The 19,466-nt window shown below is 31.2% G+C and overlaps 3 protein-coding genes across 8 annotated transcripts; 1 reads left to right on the top strand and 2 right to left on the bottom strand.

Annotated features, from left to right (window-relative positions):
- On the bottom strand, positions 1 to 10,284 carry LOC137815220 (Zincin-like metalloproteases family protein). 6 transcript variants are annotated; one of them, XM_068618308.1, is made up of 20 exons: positions 10,022 to 10,284; positions 9,769 to 9,890; positions 8,698 to 8,861; positions 8,240 to 8,330; positions 7,884 to 8,063; positions 6,725 to 6,805; positions 6,040 to 6,120; positions 5,488 to 5,580; positions 4,509 to 4,589; positions 4,272 to 4,434; positions 3,839 to 3,959; positions 3,684 to 3,756; positions 2,776 to 2,883; positions 2,245 to 2,342; positions 2,098 to 2,143; positions 1,894 to 1,990; positions 967 to 1,040; positions 774 to 878; positions 512 to 592; positions 1 to 290 (listed from the first exon to the last, which is right to left on the bottom strand). In XM_068618308.1, the coding sequence occupies exons 1-20, from the start codon at positions 10,176 to 10,178 to the stop codon at positions 180 to 182; spliced, it is 2,127 nt and encodes a 708-aa protein (XP_068474409.1). In that variant the 5' UTR covers positions 10,179 to 10,284; the 3' UTR covers positions 1 to 179. The 6 variants fall into 6 exon arrangements, with proteins under 6 accessions (XP_068474409.1, XP_068474410.1, XP_090151174.1 ...); XM_068618309.2 differs by having other exon boundaries at positions 4,272 to 4,431; positions 10,022 to 10,265; XM_090295048.1 differs by having other exon boundaries at positions 8,240 to 8,396; positions 10,022 to 10,212.
- A 1,855-nt stretch (positions 10,285 to 12,139) lies between these two features.
- Positions 12,140 to 12,379, bottom strand: LOC137816268 (uncharacterized). The gene has a single exon (XM_068619346.2). The coding sequence runs from the start codon at positions 12,377 to 12,379 to the stop codon at positions 12,140 to 12,142; it is 240 nt and encodes a 79-aa protein (XP_068475447.1).
- A 2,772-nt stretch (positions 12,380 to 15,151) lies between these two features.
- LOC137815221 (trihelix transcription factor GT-1) lies at positions 15,152 to 19,461 on the top strand. The gene is made up of 5 exons (XM_068618313.2): positions 15,152 to 15,971; positions 17,054 to 17,092; positions 17,853 to 17,984; positions 18,264 to 18,488; positions 18,992 to 19,461. Exons 1-5 carry the CDS (start codon positions 15,437 to 15,439, stop codon positions 19,192 to 19,194), a joined length of 1,134 nt encoding a protein of 377 aa, XP_068474414.1. The 5' UTR covers positions 15,152 to 15,436; the 3' UTR covers positions 19,195 to 19,461.
- Positions 19,462 to 19,466: the final 5 nt, after the last annotated feature.

Here is a 19,466-nt window from a genome sequence, read left to right on the forward strand (position 1 = left end):
TTTAGGGAACTGACTAAGTTATGTTTATTTAATTTAGAGAAAAAATTTAAACAAATCATTTTACATTAATTTAGATATATAATAAATAAAATATACTAATTTTTACACTAACCTATTAATTATCAATGAAAAGCGATGCTCCAAAAAAAATTGTCAATGTACATGTTCAGCCAAAAGCCTTACAAAACATACTTGACTTTGTTCTCAATGTAAGCTTGGATTGATGGTTCTCTTCCTAGAAAGTCTGATAACACATCATTAGGATCTTTCATTCCGGCAGTGGCCAAAACCTGCAAATGTTTTTAAATCTGTATGAAAATAAATACTACTTAATTTGCAATTGCAATCTCCCAAATTCCTTTACAAACCAATAAATTGTTGCATGCCATGGTTATCACAACAAGAACAAAAAATTAGAACATCTATTGGAAATGAAAATTTTATAGACTTCCATATAAATATAATGCTGAATTTTCGGCTCCCAATTCAGAATGTCAATGCTACCACTTACCTTGTTCCTGAATTGCATGCCGGCATGCTGGTTTGAAACATCGTTGCAGAACTTTGAGGTGAATATATCAGCAGCAAAAACCTGAAACATTTTAAATTTCAGAATTATTTTTTCAAATTCAATGCTCGGGGAAGACTTTTTCCAGAAACATGAAAGTGATAATTCTATCCATGGATGATTGAAATTAAAAGATGCTTGCAATGAAAACTGATTATCATTAATTTTGATAAGGGTACACAAAGAAGTAACGAGTTATTCAAACCTCACTCCATATACGACTATAGCAAGCTGCCTCATAACCTATGACAGCCGAAGGAAAATATGACGCTGGATTGGTTCCTTCCGGTATAGGCAAGCCTAACATCTCCTGCGATATGAAATTTACATAGAACTTATTTTCACTCTTCTATCACAAACATTGAACTTAAAATTAGAAGTGATGTTAAATCATTTACCATGGGATGAAGATGCTTGAATAATTCCTGAACGTCTATGTTATCCGCGGAATGTATGATTTGGTCAAAAAGACCTGATAACAAGCAGATCTTAAGTTAAATGATGAGAAGAAATTAGGATGTTTCAATCTCTCTCAACATTATGTCCCGTTCCCCACTCAAGAAATATTAACCAACTGATTCTTAAATAATAACTGAAAAGCAACTAAATAGTCCACACACTAATAGAAAGTAGTGCTTATGATCTTTCTTCAAATAGAAAAACATTTTAGATACTTATCTAAGTTCACTTCTACACTTGCAAAAGCACATTGCGCATACATTCATGTTTATACATACACACAATATACAGCTATTGACTGAGGTATGTTTGGTTTAGATTTTAGTAGAGTTGATTTTGAAAGAAATTATGCTCAAAAATCAATTTATGTTTAGGAATGCTGTTTTAAAAATGAGTTTAGAATAATAGATTCTATATGGATGGTTTGGTTACTTCTGAATGATAAATATAGACGTAATATTAATCAAACATTAAATAATTTTTAACAACCAGAAACAAATCCATTTACTAGAAAGCTACAAATTGTCACTCCTATAAAAATCAATTAACCAAACATTAAATCATGTAGAAGAACATTAACCAAAAATAAAATCATTTTTCACTCCAAAAATATAGTTTTTTTATCAAATAAACAGACTCTAAATCAAATCCAAGGCAGTACGAATTATTCTCTACTTTGTAGAGGTCAAACCATTGTATATGACAATGTAATATAACTACCACTTAAGAGGAACTACAGTTTACAACGTAAATGACTCTCCATGCAAGACTAGTATAATCTAAATAAGCATCAAGTAATATAAGTAAAAGTATAAGAAATTTAGAAAATATTAGGTAAACTGTAACAATGAAAATGTAAAGCATACAGCATAGAATATCTTGCTTCAATTTAAGTGCAGAAAAAGAAGTCCTCCATCTTTTAATTGAATTGCATATGTCATCCTTCAACGGCTTTGTAATATCCTGCAAGTGACGTGTCAGATTGAGGTTACCTAAAAAACTGACAATATATAAAGAAAAAACAAACCTAGTTTTAGAAGATTATGGAGGGAACATTTAGTGTAACTCACCTGATGAAATCCCGAAATCAACTTGAGAGAATAGCTTTCATAACACCTACAAGTAGGAAGTTTGAATCTATGTTTGATTAATCTTTTGATAAATGTTTATCCTAAATTAGAATTACAACAAGGATGAATATGTATTAATTTTGTTACCAGTTTTCTAATAGTTGAGAAGGAATTTCCACAAAGTCTGGATCAACACATAATCCAGAAATTCTGGTATACGATGCACGGTTGCAAATTTGTTGAACCTAACAGTCGTTTTAAAAATAACATCAGAATAAAGATGAAAGGAAAATAAAGTCATGCAAACAAATTTAGTTGGGTGGGATTTTACAGTTGTTGAAAATCTGATCATAATTTACCAATATTTATGCCTAGAAATTATGATTTGCAGTGACTTTCCAGCTCTAATAAAGGAGCAAAACAAAAAAAAAAACATAAATAATTATCTCCAAATATTTTACGTCTTCTTTCAATTTATTGTGTCTTATTTCAACAACAAAAAGTATAAATAAAAGACTACTACAAAAAGGATGTGTCAATTATACACAACTTCCACTTTATTTACCTTTCCGCCAAACCCAAACTAGCAGATAAAAGAATTACAAATGCATATCATGATAGATAAAAATATAGTTCTGATTAGGAAATAGTGTTTAATGGAAACAAAAGCAAACATACCATGTGGCCAAACTCATGGAAAAGACTGACCACTTCAGAAAACCGCAATAATCCAGAACTACCATCAGCTTCCTTTTGACACTGAGATATTAGCAATGCAACCGGTATCTACATAAGCATAAAAAAGGGGCACAGATTAAAAGAGAAAGAAGCTCATACCAAGGTCCTAATTTTATTAATAAACAACCATGCATGAAGAGCATGTTGGTGTCTTGGTCATCATACAATTTAAAACAAAATAAAAAATAGATATATCACGACGAGCCATGCATAAAAGGTCTGCCAGCTCTTAGTGATATAAGCAAACATTACATCTTTTAACTCCAAAATGCTTTCTTAATTTTGTCTTAAACTATGACAGATGAGAAGGGGTCAAGACTACAAATACAAGGGACTCCTTTTTTCTCTTGACAACAGTTCTTGATAGTGTTATTATTGAATCCTGATTGGTGTCCTTCCAGTTGGTAAAGTTTCTTAAAGCAATGACACACTTCAAAGGTTTGAAATGAAGAAAGATAAAGGCTACAATTGCAAGGTAATGTGATTTAAACTGTTCCAATGGAGTATGTTGGTAAAGATGGACAGAAAGCATGAAATGTCAAGGAGATTTATGAACCCCTAACATGTTATGAGATAGGGTTGTGTTTACAGCACCTCTTTGATGTTCATTGCTGGTCTTTTTTATTTTTAAGGAAGCCTCTCTATGTGATGTATACGAAGATTTGACATCTTAAGAAAGCCATATTAAACTGAATATAAAAACTGACACATGCACCAGCACAAAGTTCAAAATTGTCATTTACATGAATAAGCAGAGAAACTTTCAAAGCCAACCCAACTACATAGGAAATGATACCTACAATCAGAATATTTAAAAATTTCAACTTAAATTCACAAACAAAAAAAACCTGGTTTGCCCCACTGATTGTTAATGCACTGTTCTGGAGAGCCAACACACAAGAATGACCATATTTTCCTTCCCTGTAACAACAAACAAAATGAAACTGTTTTCACCTTTCACTAGCAAACAACTGGTGAAGCACAAATAGCTAAAAAGTCAGACCTTGAGAACAAATCAAGGTAGCAATAACCTAAGAGTTCACTAGAACCCAAGTCCAGCACGGTAAAAACACGAACATCACAATGCCAAACATCTGCTCCTGAAATTTCCTCAAATTTTAAGCCTGTATGAAAAATGCAAGAAAAAGTATCAATATACATTCTGTGACAAAGAAATCAATATTTGGAAAAGTAAAAAAATAATGATAAAATATTTTCAGCCCAGGAAAAGTTAAGCACTCAAGTGGCTAACTGAGTCAGCAAATGGTTGCTCGTGAACCACTCTTTATGAACGTTATTCAACAGTTGAACAGTATATTATTCCTAAACTGCCGATATATTACCAAGAAAGCCTTTAGTTACTTTGCACAATAACGGAATATCTGATGACCGAGGCAGTAAAACATAAGGTTAAATAAAATATCAGACATAATTACCAAATAGATCTTGGACAATTTTGAAGATCCCCGATAGAACCACAGTAATTGGAAAGTATTGTTTGATTTCTCCAAAATCCAAATCGTAGCTCTGTTCTTCAACCCGTTTTACATAATATAGTAGGTCCTCAATTCCAAATGGAAACTCCCCTTCCTCTTTCTTCTGATGTCATAATAAAATTATTAATGAGAGAAATTAAAATTAATGCAAAAAGTATACACCAAAAAAGAGCAAACCTTCAAATCTTTCAAGATATTAAGTTCTTTCGTGGCCAAATCAGTTAAACTTGCCGATATGTCTTTCAGGAACTCAAACACCTGGATGAAATTCAGAAGAAAATTCCAGAATTAGATATCATATCAGCATCAGGGAAAGAGTTTAAAAAAACAGTACAAGATTAAATATAGTAATCTCTCAAATTACAAATTACACTAAGATTATGACAAAGAAACAAATGCATCTCTGATTATAATTTCATTTTTTATTTTCCCAATATCGCCCAGCAGGCAGCAGTTATTACTTATTAGACTAAACTGAGCTAAGAAAGTTTGCCAAAAATTTATTTTAATTTTGAATTAGGGTTGTCTTGTTCTGCACCAGCTGTCATCATAGAGAAGCCGAAATGTAGTATATTTACAATGCATTTCTAATTAATGTCGTGTGTGTATTCTGAGACATCTTTTGTGTAAACTATCAGAACTCCGTTAGAATTTTGAGATATTCATTTTTAAATATTTTAAGAAAACAACTCATTTTTATTGTATTTTTTATAATAATCACTGACAACTGATCCTTGCTGCCTCCAACATTATGCACACAACATGAGCTAAAATTGCTCTTAGTGCCAAATAACATCTGACAACAGTTATCTCTAACATTCTTATGATTTTGCTTTTCAGCATAATTGCTTGCGTTAAAACCTATTCACATAAGGAAATACCTGATAGAAGACAAAATGTGAGTATAGAATAGGAAGTATAAACAAGTGAGTAATCAGAGAAGCTTGCTTGCATGATACATAGCCCAGTTTTACTTTGCTTCTTTAAGAAAAAAATTATCTACTGAGAAATACTTATAAAAAAATAGTTTGAATGGAATGCTCTTCCACTGATTTTATGCAGACCAACAAAAAGCAATTCATGGAATAATCTAACTAGCCTTCTAGTGTTTCCGATGGAAAATAGATTATTGCATTCCTGTGATGAGATTACCAACCTTTTTTGGAGTCTTCGCCATTCTAACATCAATGGCATACTCTGCATAGCACGAAAAACCAAGTAAACGAGCATATTTATGACGTTGTTGCACCTGAATCATCCCAATGAAATACCAACAAGAACAAACTTTAATATGATTATACTAATAAGCAAATCTAGAAGTAAAAAATTTAAGAACCATAGAAAACAATGTGAAAGATGTCAAACAAACCTACAATTTATATTTGTCATAATTTGATGGTCTCGTACAAATTTAAAACTGACCTATATACATTCAAATCCAATACCACTGTCTTAATATTCACTACTATTTATTGGTAAACTTGTTCATATTACCAAAATATAAAACTACAACATTACATTGGAAACATACTCTTTCTAGCAAAATCTTATTAATTGAAACAAAATAACCAGAGGTTTAATGCATGTCAAATTATCAGTGACCTGTAACACAGTCCAGTCACAAGATAATTTCTCATTTTATAGCTGTGAATCAGGATAGAAGTATTTGATAATAAATAAATGAGTAAATACCATCAATTAAAATTACCAGGCTTTCTAAGATAGAAATGTTGGTTTCCCCACACCGATTCCCATATGCCCCTGATACCATCTGCCTTGTAGTTCCAACCTTCATGTGCTCAATACAGAATTATAGACCTTGTTAGTATAGTTTCCCTAAATAAATGAAAATAAACACAGATCTACCAAGACCAAAGGAGAAAAAACGACATTGTCTAATGTTGCAATGGTTGTGATATTTGAGCGTTATGAGAAAAATTGATGTTTGTGTTTATTCAAGTGATCTAACTAACAATATATTTCATGTACTAAATCCATATGCTGCTTAGCTACTGTCTTTTTGTGTCACATTCAACAATAATATCAATTAATTAATTTGCCAACCAAATAATGAATTAAAAAATGATAACTCATTCTGAACTATCAATAAAAATAAAAAACAACTCATTGTGGGAAAAAAAAAACACCGTAGCCCTTTGTAAAAAAATGTTTAACAAAAAGGGAAGGATACATCCTAGCTTCTTGGTCTAGAGCATGGAAAGCATTAGTCACATGGTCATTTCACTAATTTTAACCAATATACAAAAAATAAATCCGCTTCTTCTCACTAATAGTTTAAATGTGGTGCAAGAGCCAATTTAATCTTACTCCATAATATAACACATATTTAGCAAAATAATTTACAGCTATTAGTTTACATCCATTCCCCATACCTTGCAAAATTGAAGTACAGCTGCAACATGATGACTTCTCAGGGAGATTTTAAATTTTCCATTTTCCGATTTGTCTAAATCCTGTGGAGAAGTACATTTAATTCAATAATATTCCAACCAGCTAAAAAATGGTTAGCAATTGAAGGCAATGCAAAAGCAGAAACGAGCCTCCATAATGCATGGATGCTTGATTAGAGTTAAATTAGATATTTGTACCATGCTCGTCTGGAAGAGATATGTAGTCAATCTGAGTAAGTCATGGAGAGTGAACTGGTGTATTGCATTAATTATGACCTCAAATGGTCCAGTCAGTTAAATATCATCTTATCTTAAAATTTATGATGCTGATATTCCTTTTGTACTTTCTTTTTTCAACTTCCCAAAAAATCGATACTTCAGGGCTGTCTTTGGGATTTTAAATTGACTGTGGAGGGAATCGTTTTCAAAAGGAGATGGAGGGTATTCATATTGTGTGGATGTATAATAAGTAAAAAGTAAAAGTATCATTGTTTACTTAGGAGTAAAAGTAAAGTGGAAGTAAATGGAGATCAAATTATTATTTACCTATTTTCGCTGTGGGAAGGGAAGGAAAGGGGCTGATTTGGAGATAAGCAAATGCATCCCTGTAAGAGGAAAACTAAAGGCAACAGGTTACTCCATGACCCCTCCATTTTTAAATAGGACTCCCAAACCTACATGTGAGTGATATGATTGTCCCTTCCCTTAACTTGTCCTATTTTGTCCCAATTACAGACAGTGGAAAGTCATGTAGTGTTTTAGGATTTAATAGTTCAATGAAGAGGCAACCATTCCAAATCCAATCCCAAATAGTGTCCGACTCAGAAAGACAATTAATATGAAATTTATGTATGAAGAAATAATAGAAGACAGAGGATTAAGAATAATTTAATACAAGTCAAAGATTTGAAAGTACATAACTCATGAGCGAGTATTTAATAGTTGACTTGGGGGAAGATGCAAAAAGGGAAAGGAAATATTTCAGAAACATGCCTACACTATTTAAGTGGATTGATGAAAGACTTGGTTGTTGTCATTGTATTCTTTCATCAATCCACTTAAAAAGTATATATGTTTCTGAAATATTTCCTTATTAACCTCTAAATCCTTATTAATTGAAGGAAGAATAATCACATTAAACCTTGAGAAACTCCGAAGGTAATCCAGCTAACTCTGACTCATCGAAGAGAAAGAACTTGGTCTCGTCATTGAGATTTTGGATATATTTTATGCTTAATTCATCAATCTGAGCTTTTATACGCTGCAATTCTTCTCTTTTACTTGCAGTGAGGTTCAATCCATTTCGCTCAAAGTCTCTCACCTGTCACTGATTGGGAAAAAATCAAATATGGATTTCATACTTTTCATGGAAAAGGATATTAGCATATAGTGCAACCCTACATTCGCTTTGTTCATGCCATTACTTTTCTAGGCAAATCTTGGATCCAGAAAAAAATTAAAGCTAGATTACATTTCAGACAACTCCTTGGCTCTTACCAGAGTTTGAACAAAGCGTTTGGCTTCAGCATTTACCCTCTCGCCCCTTACTGCAAATGCTTTAATGACAAGATACACATCTTCACGTTTGCTGATCCACTTGCATGAACAACACAATATTCAGTTTCATAATTTATGAGATGAAAAGACACGTGATCTGGAAAAGTCAACCTAACAATATCAATGAAACAATTTTTGGCAGGTGGTGCAAACAAATTCGTAAGACCAAGCCATGCATGCAGCTTAATAATAGTATAGTGTGAACTTATCCTCACTACCCTCATAATTAGCTTTCAGTAAACTCTGAAATCACTTAGAATAGACAGGACTTCATCAATGTCAAATCCATCCTGTACCCCCCGATTTGTAGGGCATTTCTGCCCCCATCAAAAACTCATGTCCAGCACTTCGTAGGAATCATAAAATGTGTAAGAAACTATAAACTAATGATAGCAAACCTGCACGCATCAAAATGATCATCTATTCTTCGTTCTGCTTCTGCACTTGCTTTGCGTACATCCTCCCGAGTAGATACCATCTTCGGAAACACACAAGACTGAACCAGTGGAAATTGCTGCGCTTGCAGTTCTGCCAGAGGTGCTATAACATTTGCATATGTAACCTGCAGTAATTGTCAACACAAAACAATAACTGAAAATGAGTAAATACATATCATATCATATAAATTGACAAAAAAAAAAAAGAGTAAACCGTCATTTTTCCCTAAAAGTGTAAAGCAGTATCACATTAGGCTTTGCAACTAAAAAAACTTCAAATAAATGTCTAAAATTTATAGTTGTTTTGTCTAATTCTCTAGATTTAGCCATTTATTATTATTTGATCCTTAAGAATAGGTTAATATTAGTGAAAATGTAAACGTGGTTACTTTAGTCCATTAAAAAAATTCAAAATAAATGTCTTTGTTATCACTTTAGTCTCTGAAGTTAGCAACTTATTGTCACTATAGTCCTTAAAAGTATATTAACATTACCATTTAAATCACATGAATTTTTAAAAGTTAAACCAAACTAAGTGACATTTAATTTAAACCTTTAAAAACCCTTTTCTTAATTCTATTATTTTCAAGGACTGAAGTGACAATATCTCATACTTTGGATAACCAAATTGACTATTTACCCAGTAATGTTATTACCCAAGTCACATTTATTTAAAACTTGGGACTAAATGATTGCACTTCCAGGGGATTATTTGGAATTTCACTAGTTTCAAGACTTGTTGTGCGGCACTGCTGTAGAATTTCCTACTTTCAGTTCAGGCACTAAAAGCGTAGTCTACAAAATAAAGATGCAGCTTAACAGTGATCCGATTGCAAAATTAGATAAAGAACAAAATGCTACTGCATCTCAAAGACTATGTCTCGTGTGAAAGAAAGAAAGAATACAAACGTTTCCTAACGAATGCGACAATGTCTTCAACTAATAATTCAGTAAATAAATTAGATTCGACATAATTAGATAAAGAACAATGAGATCAGTATTCAGCGCAGTATACAGATCGAATCGACGTACCTTGTCGAGAGGCACCGTCGCAACAGAATTATGGACCTTCTTCGAGTTGGCAATGATTTGTTCAGCTAATTTAAGAATCTCAGGCGCAGATAGGTTAACACGCACCTTAGAACCTGCAAGATCTACGAGTTTCCACTAGTGGCTTCAGTTAAACGATCCTAAAATTTACCAAGCTATTCACTGAGCGCGCGTTTCAGGTCGCTGAAAAAGCGTAGAGTAACAGAAAATTGAAGTGTTCAGGAAGAAGAAGTACCTTTCTTCTTTGCATTTTTTTCCCTGCGGTGCCTTAATGCGGCGATGGCGAGATTCGCCGCAATCGCGAGCACCGCCGCACCTCCGGTGAATACGAGGAGGCTTCCACCGTTCTTCTCTTTGAGCATTTTCTCACGCTTTCCTTCACTTTCCGTCATTTTCTCTGCTCTTCTTGTCTTTTCTCTTTCTCCCTTGACGAGCGCCAAGAGAGGATTTGTTTTTAGGCGGAAAATGAAATGACGCAATTGAAATTTGACGTGAATTTCGAAACTCAAATATGAAAAAAAAAAAATCACAAATAAACTTTTGGTTGTTCTGTATTCTTGTTATTATTTTCACATTCTTTTTACGCGCGATTTAACTGTGTAATTTTACTTTATTTATCTCTTAATTTAATATTTAATAAAAATTCACATACCATTTTTTTATTACACACATATTGTGTTATAATGTAGCACAAAGTGTCGTTTCAATATTTTTTTAATATTAAATTAACGGATAAACTATAACTATAGAATAAAAATAATAATATTTTAATGAAAAAATAGTTAAAAGTTCAAATAAATATTAAAAACGTTTATAGTTATAAGTTCAAATTAACTTTTAGAATAATAAGTAAAAACCTTTTATAAAATTAATTATAGCTTTTCTTGCACCAAAATCAATTATAGTTTATAAAATAGTGATTTTATTTTTCCTTTTTCTATAAATATTTTTCAACAGAATTATCCGAAAAGCTTAAAAAAAAGTTACTGACTGTCGGTTCCTTTGTTTTTTTTTTGTGTTTTTTTTTTCGTATTTGAGGCATTTAAAAGATTATCTTTCAACCAAATCAACGATACTTCGTTTATAATTCTGCAAGCACCAGCAATTAATTTTAATAAAATCAAACAAGGAAAGTGTTATTTAAACTTGAAAGATTAATTAAATATAAACATATAATGAATAATATATTTTTGCAAATAATCCTGAAATTTTGATATATTTAATAGATAAATTGCATTTAAAAACCCCATGTAGTCTTATTCATAGATAAGTGAGATTATCTATAAATGTATTTTTATTTTACTTTTAAAGAAAAAATGAAAGGAAATTAATTAAAAATAATTGTAGATTTGAATCAAAAGTCTATCTATTACTTTAATTCATATGAAATGATTGAGTTCAGAATTTGGCTTCTCTAAGAAAAATCTATTTCACCTCTTTAAATATGAAAATGACACTTGTTAAATACAAATTAATTGAACAAAAATATAAAATAATCATGATATTTAATAGTGTTTTGTGTAATTTTAACATGCAACCATACAAAAATTTAAAATTAGTAAAATATATATTATTTTTTATCTGAAAATGAAATATTAACAGCTTAAAAGTAATTTTAGTTTTGTAAAACTTAAAATGACTTATATATGCAAAAAAAATCGTATTTGTTTATGTATTAGTGTTTAGTTTAATATTATAAAATGCACACTTCTTGGTTGTCTTGATGATTCATCTTAGTCTAATATTTTATTTTTTAAAATGCTATGATATTTTTATTTGATGCAATACTAGTTGCATAATATTTTTCTATTAAAGGGATGCCTCACATTTTTGTTTTCTATTAATGAAATCAAGCAATTGACATATTAACATTTTTATTATATTTTGTGAATGGCCAATACAAGACAAATTATTTTATTTTATTCATTTTTGCTGCCATTGGCTATGAAATCTTTGGCAAAACATGTTTTTTTTGCCTTGAGGCCATCATTCATCGTTATTTTTTGGATATTTTTTTTACAAATGGTGTAGTTATATTTTGATTTTTTTGAAATAGATAAAAAAAATATTTTGAAATTGAGTAAATCATACCTGTTAAGTATGATTTTAGTAAAATTTGATATAATTGAAGTCAGAATTTTTGTGTATAATTTTAGTTTAATATAATTAAAGTCATGATCATCAAATATAACTTGAAAGTAATACGAAGAAACATAAAAGAAATAACAATCAAATTAATTAAAACAACATATTATTATACGATACTTCAACATCAAAACAAAAAGGTGAATGAAATTTATTTGATGGAACAAGTTAGTTCCATCAAATATGAATCAATAATAATTTACATATTTTAATTTGATTTAGTCACCAAAGTTTTCAAATAACAAATGCACCCATGATCATGATAACAATATCTTGATGACTTGCTAGTTTTTTTGCGAAGTTCTTTCACCCATTTGAAATTCATCACAGTTTTTCCAAATTTATTCTTACCAGCTTCATCCTTGTTCTTTTTCTTGTCTTTATTTGATGTCGGAGACGGATCTGGGTTGTTGTCCCATTGATCAGCCCACGACATGCCAGAATCCATGTTTTTCGTTATGATATCTTGATAAGGAAAAAAATTTCACATGCAATAAGGGACATTTTATACTTGTCATTGGCTTATAAATCTCGAAGGACGTGAATCCTCTCATTTCCAATGAATCAATGTGTATTTTTGGTAAAAAGATAATTAAGGTGAGTGGTTTTATATGGAGCACAATGTGTCTAAATTTAAACTAAGTTGTTAAAATATTTATCGTTTTTTCATCCAAGTTGTATATACTGTCTTTACATCATGTTGTATCTATTGTCTTTATATCAATGTTGTGTTGAGGGTGAGACGTAACCTAATCAAAAGTTATTATTTTACTATCCTACATAAAACAAGAAACACAAATAACGTGTGTTTGCCCCATGTAAAAATAAAATCAAAAGGTGATTCTATGATTGAACTTTAGATTTATTCTTTGATAAACTACTAAAAATATTTACGATAAATTTGTTACCAATATTTATTGAGTATTTTTTTCATTAAAATATCATTAAATAATTCATCGTCTCGCATTCAAGTTCATTTGTTTCGTTTAAAATCTTGTCAAGTAACCACTCATACAAAGTCAACGCCTTAATCACATGGGACAACCCCTTTTTGTCATGCTCAACATTGTTCCATCCAGTGAGATTCACATGTTTTTTTCGTCATTATAAGAAGGGTCCTCTTAAGAGTATTGAAGAGTGATATTCATTATAGATATAACTTCCTCTCAACACTCTTTTTCCTTTCCAAAAAATCATTATTTACACAATTTTGGGTGAGCACATCATAAACTAGTTCATCACCTCCTATTAAAGTTGTTTTTCACGATCTCAGACAAAAATATGGTTTACCATTTCAATCCTAAAGAAAACACAATTTAATTGACAGTAAAAACTTATAATTTGACATAAAAGATAATACTTAAGGACACATTTATATTAAAAATGTATTAAAGTATATGTTATTCATCACCTTAATAACTTAGTAGACTAAATTGAATATTTACTTACAAAGCAACATTATCTTCTTACACACCCTAACCCAATCATTCACAAAATTATATTTCCTTTTAATACACTCAAACCAATATCCACAAACAACAACCTCGGTTCACAAAACAAGACATCAATCACAACAACATTTGCATTGTTAAACATAAAGAGGAAAGTGAAGCATATTTTCATAATGTGTATGGAAAACACTAAAATAACAACAAAATCATGAAAGTGATGAAAAAAATAACAACATAATTTTCATGTAGAGAAGATGAAGTTTTAAGTACTTAACTTATAAATAGTACTTTGTACCATATCCACCTATTGTATTTATGAATTTTCTCACGACAATAAATGTATGTGAAAGAAAAGAGTGTTTATTTCACACTAAAGGGTGAACTTGAAATATTTGGTAAAGAATATCGTCTTACACAAAATCTAAATGTGATTTTTGTTTACACATAATAAATTTTTGAATTTAATATTTTAAAAGTGAAAATTTTATATTTAATTTATTATTTTTTATTACACAAATACTTAAATAAAAATATAAACAAAAAAAACTTGATTAAAAAAAGATAATGAAAAATACCCAAGAGCAAGTGATCACATTTTAAAACATCCCTCCACAAAAAAATTCAAATAAATTTGTTTAACATGTAAAGGAAAAAAAATATTTCGTATAAATTTATAAAGATAAAACAAAACACAATTTAATACTGCATACAATTTAAAATGTACTTCAAAAAAGGTTGTTTAAAACAACCATTAAGTTTAAATATAAAGACCAAGAAAGTCCAACAAAGTTAGCAGCAGATAAAGGACTTCTTTTAAGATAAATAGCGTTACGTTAGGTAAATTGATGGAAGTTGGATTTATGTGTTTAATGCATAAATTTATTTTATTTTTAGAATTAAATAAATAAAAAAATTCGAGTATCTAATAAATTCTTTTTTTAGTATTTAATATGTAATAAGTCATATATTTAATGTATACATAAGCAAGTGATGGTTAAAAAAAGATATTAAAGTCTTTCAGTTTAAAAAAATAATAAATGATATAAATTAAGTAAAAATGAGTAATTTTAAAAAATTAAATAAAATTTAGTAATAAATATGAATTATATATTACAAATTTAAAATTTATTTAAGTTTTTCTTATATCACTACAGTAAATCATTAAATTGTAATTAATTTTAGACACCAACATAATTAGTTACTATTAACTAAATTAAAAACAATTTTAATGATTAAAAAAATTATTGATATTTAAAATCATTTTTATTATTAATAAAAATCTATAAAATAATTTTAAAATTGTTATCTAACATTTTTTATAAGACTTTATTTAATAATATTTCAGATTTTAAATTAGTTTCAAAAAAATTAATTAAGATCAATTTAAAATCTAAAATATTAATAGCTAAACTCTGATAAATACCAATTTAAAAATTATTTTATAAATTTTGTTTAATAATAATTTTGTTTATAATTTTTAAAATAATATATAATTTAGTTAATATAATGATGAATTATTTTTTATCTATAATTTTAGTTGTTATTTAATAATTTTTTTATAATGTGTAAAAATAATTAATTAATTTAAATATATTTATAGAATTTTAGGATTTATGATTTAGTATAGTTTGTGGAAGCAAAGTCTATTCATTTTCTTGTGAAAATATCTTGTTTTAAGAGAAAAAATAGAAATAATAGTAGTATATTGTTAATTAATTAATTAATTAAATAATAATATAATAATAATTAATAGTGTTAAGAAGAGACAGACACGTTCCCTCTTCCTCATCCCCTTTCTTTCCACCGCATCCAAAAGGCTTTTACTTCACGCTGACATACACAAACACACACACAACACAAAACCCCTAACCTTCTTCTTCTTCTTCTTCACTACTTCACCACTTCAAAATTTCACCCCAAAACCCAATCCCTAACTTTTACAATTACAATTACCATTACCATAACCATCACTCTCTCTTTCTCAATCCTTCTTCTGCAACAGAATCCCTCAACTCAACAACAATTCACACTCACAGCAACGAACTCACCCAACCATGTACCTGTCGGAGAAGCCGCGCCCAATCGACTTCTACAAGGAGGAAGGCGCGCGCGACATGATGATCGAGGTCGTCTCCAACGGCGACCTCGCGCCGCCGCCGCCGCACCACCCTCCGCCGATGATCCTCGGCGAGAGCAGCGGAGAGGACCCCGAGGTGGAGATCAAAGCCCCCAAGAAGCGGGCGGAGACGTGGGTGCAGGACGAGACGCGCTCGCTCATTGGCCTCCGCCGCGAGATGGACGCGCTCTTCAACACTTCCAAGTCCAACAAGCACCTCTGGGAGCAGATATCCGCCAAGATGAGGGAGAAGGGTTTCGATCGGTCTCCCACCATGTGCACCGATAAGTGGCGCAACCTACTCAAGGAGTTCAAGAAGGCCAAGCACCAGGACCGTGGAGGGAGCGGCTCTGCCAAGATGTCGTATTACAAGGAGATTGATGAGATCCTCAGAGAGAGGAGCAAGAATGTGCAGTACAAGAGCCCCACTCCTCCGCCGAAGGTTGATTCTTTCATGCAGTTTGCTGATAAAGGTAGTAGTTAACTCGTTGTAGTGTAATTCATCACTTCTGTGAACCGTTAGGTTAGGTTAGGGATTCCTTTAATTGAATTGTGTTATGTTTGTTTTTGTTGCATGAGGTTCTGTTTAGGTTAGGAATCTGACTTTTGAGGTGAATTAGTGTGGGAGTCAAACTTGTTTTTACAATGTTGATTTAGTGATGGTCCTGTTGTCTAAAATTGTAGGGACTAAAAGGAGTAGTTTCTAGGTGTGAGGACTAAAACAGCTAAAATGAATAGTTTCTAGGTGTAAAGACTTGGTTTTGAGGCTAAAACGTGGCCGGAAATAAGTTAGTCTGAAAATTCTTCCGGAATATTAGTCACACAACCTTTGTAAGCAAATTGCTTGTGAAGCTGCATCTCTAAGTTTAGCAGGGAGTGGGGATGTTTGATATCTGTTTTGGATACTTTTTTATGGTTTGTTTTGTTTAAAAGAGATTGTGTAAGTGACTTTGGTCAAAACTGGACATTCTGGAATTTCTCAAATTTGACAAATTTTGTAATGAAACCGAGATAAACAAAAAACACAACCTAAAATTCCCAAGCAAGAATGCTTAAAAGAGATAATGTGGGGAAAAACGTAACTGGGGAAACCTAAATTCCGTACTTGTAATGTAACTGCTAAATGGATTGCATTTTCCAAAATCCGACAAATTTAGACCAAAATAATGGCACTTTGGTTTAAAATTGCTGGCACGTGGTGATTGATTTTTATGCATTTAGCCTTCAGCTATCTATGTTTCTTTATGAAACACAAATTTTGAAGCAGTAAAGAAGAAGCTTTCAATTGTCCTGTATAAGTTTAGGAAATGTGATTGGAAATCACGTTTATTTGTTGGTTGAAAGCCTTATCCTTAAGTTGTGAGCATCAGCTTATATCCATGGATAGCTTGATAGCTGTCTATTTTTTACATATGGCAGTATAAATCTCAACAATTTGAAAGTGGGGTTTAATTCCTATCCAGTACTAAACTACCACTTTGGATATCTGTTGAGTTTATAATTTCACCCATTTCATCTTTAGGAACAATAGTTTAATGGTTATCTTGCTCTACAGGTATTGATGATACTAGCATCTCTTTTGGACCTGTAGAAGGTATGTCATTATAATCCAGCTTTCAGCTGCCTACTCACTCTGTATTGTTTTTTACTCTATCATTTCGAATTTCATAACTCATGACCGGGGGGTGTTTAATTCCTTGTGCCGTTTTGGTTTAGTATATACACAATATCCAACATAAATGATGAAATTTTACCTTGGAAGAGTTTGTTGAAATGATAATTCAAATGTTGTACTCTTCAGTATAGATATAATTTACTAGGAACTCTTTCTGTTAATGTGTGGCCAGATAATTTTTTCTCCACATGGTGGTAAAAATTATTCTTGTTGCTTAATGCTTATCATTTATCAGTTTCACTTAATTATAATCTCTAGTACAGTACTCAAATAATGCGATGAAGTACTCATACTCCTTCTTACTACGCATGACCAGATAAGCATGTAATTGTATGTTGGGAGGAAGTATTCATAGCTTATTGCTTAGCATTATCATTTTTTTCTATAGTCTGTTGTCTACATTTTGCTGCATTTCAATGGCCAAAATTAGTATTTTCAACATTTTAGAGTGATGATTTAGGGTCTGTTTACTTTGAGCAAAATGTTTTTTTTTTTGTCACGTTGAGTGAAAACAATTTTGTTATTAAAAATGAGAATGGGAAATGAAAACAAAAGTAAACAAGCACTTAACTTTTCAGGAGAGGGAGTCTCTAATAAAGAATTTAAATATGCATTTTATCTCCTTTACCATAATTTTTGCTACTTCATTTACCATAATTCTCAAATACTTGGCATATAGCTACTGGAAGACCAACACTCAATCTTGAGAGAAGTTTGGATCATGATGGACATCCTCTTGCCATTACCACAGCTGATGCTGTTGCAGCTAGTGGAGTCCCTCCTTGGAATTGGAGAGAGACTTCTGGAAATGGTAAGTTATGTAAAGCTTCATAGTTTGATGCATACTTGCTCACTCACCAATGAAAGAGAAAATGTCTGCGAAATAGAAGTTAATGTGTCTTTGTAAATGTACACTGTTTGTGACAGCAGCTTTGGCTAATTTTTGGAAAATGTTGTAGAACCTAAAAAACATGGTAAAATAAATGTAGTTATTTCAGGCCTCAAGATATGGAATCAATTAGATTCAGTCCCCTCATCTTTAGCTTAATTGCTATCTTATTTATGCAATCAATTCTTCCTACTTTGGCAGGTGGAGAAAGTCAGTCATGTTGTGGAAGGGTTATATCAGTTAAATGGGGTGATTATACAAGACGAATAGGTATTGACGGCACTCCAGAAGCCATCAAAGAGGCAATCAGGGCTGCTTTTAGGTTGAGAACTAAGCGCACATTTTGGTTGGAGGATGAAGACCAGATCATCCGAAGTATTGACCGTGAAATGCCTATAGGAAGTTACACTCTTCACCTGGATGAAGGTTAGATTCACTTTATTCCTCTAATTATTGTCGTGATATGTACACATTTAATGTTTTTATTTAATTTTAATGTCTAGGAGCTTTACTCATTTGATGCAGTGCAGTTTTTGAAGTTCATATGTTGGTTTTGCTATGTTGTTAAAACCGGACTGGTCCAACTGGTAAACTGGTTTAATATCTGGTACACTAAAACCATAAAACGGGTTTTCAATTGAACCAGTAAAATATCGCTTCATAGCTGGACAACAATTTTTTTAAAAAGAAAAAAAATATTTTCTGAATGCTATTTTTATTTTTCCCTTAAAAATAAAAAATATAAAGTATTTTTTCATTTTCTTTTGTTATTTTTAAGGAATATTATCATGCAGGGTTGAACCTTAGATATTATGATATATTTGATTTTTATGTGTATTTTGAATTTTAAAATCTTGTAATATTTTTTAGTTTTTAGTATTATCTATCAAGTCATGATGTTATATATATATATCTAATTATAATTGCAGGAATGGCCATTAAATTATGTCTGTATGATGAGTCCGAGCATCTTCCTGTGCATACTGAAGACAAGGTATTTTACACTGAAAATGATTACCGTGATTTTCTGACCCGCCGGGGTTGGGTATGTTTAAGAGAATTTGACGGATATAGAAATATTGACAACTTGGATGATCTTCGACCTGGTGCCATATATCGTGGTGTGAGTTGAAACTTGACAGAAAGTAGATGATGGTATGATCAAATTCTGTGGAGAACTATGGTGGCCACTGTTCAGGTTTTTTTTATATATGTGCGATACTAACCTGGAATTGTATTAGTTTTACTTTCGATAATGCTGTTTATAGTTTTTTGATAGGAAAATTAACTAGCCCCTCTGCACAAAGTGCCCTTCACATGTCTGTAAATATGCATTTGCAGTGAGGACATATTGTTGTCTAGATTTTTTAATGGATCATTTTCATCTCATATTTTGCTATATAC

The sequence above is a fragment of the Phaseolus vulgaris genome, chromosome 1 (genome assembly GCF_051622355.1).
Source record: "Phaseolus vulgaris cultivar YP4 chromosome 1, ASM5162235v1, whole genome shotgun sequence".
Lineage (NCBI taxonomy): Eukaryota > Viridiplantae > Streptophyta > Magnoliopsida > Fabales > Fabaceae > Phaseolus > Phaseolus vulgaris.

Excerpts from the sequence above, each read along its gene's own strand:
- LOC137815220 (XM_068618308.1), bottom strand. The coding sequence starts at position 10,178 with ATGACGGAAAGTGAAGGAAAGCGTGAGAAAATGCTCAAAGAGAAGAAC. Across the intron at positions 3,960-4,271 it reads AATTGTCCAAGATCTATTTG|GCTTAAAATTTGAGGAAATT; the intron begins GTAATTATGTCT and ends TTTTTCATACAG. Across the intron at positions 1,041-1,893 it reads GAAGCAAGATATTCTATGCT|GTCTTTTTGACCAAATCATA; the intron begins GTATGCTTTACA and ends GCTTGTTATCAG.
- LOC137816268 (XM_068619346.2), bottom strand. The coding sequence starts at position 12,379 with ATGGATTCTGGCATGTCGTGGGCTGATCAATGGGACAACAACCCAGAT.
- LOC137815221 (XM_068618313.2), top strand. The coding sequence starts at position 15,437 with ATGTACCTGTCGGAGAAGCCGCGCCCAATCGACTTCTACAAGGAGGAA. Across the intron at positions 17,985-18,263 it reads GAGAGAGACTTCTGGAAATG|GTGGAGAAAGTCAGTCATGT; the intron begins GTAAGTTATGTA and ends CTACTTTGGCAG. Across the intron at positions 18,489-18,991 it reads CACTCTTCACCTGGATGAAG|GAATGGCCATTAAATTATGT; the intron begins GTTAGATTCACT and ends TTATAATTGCAG.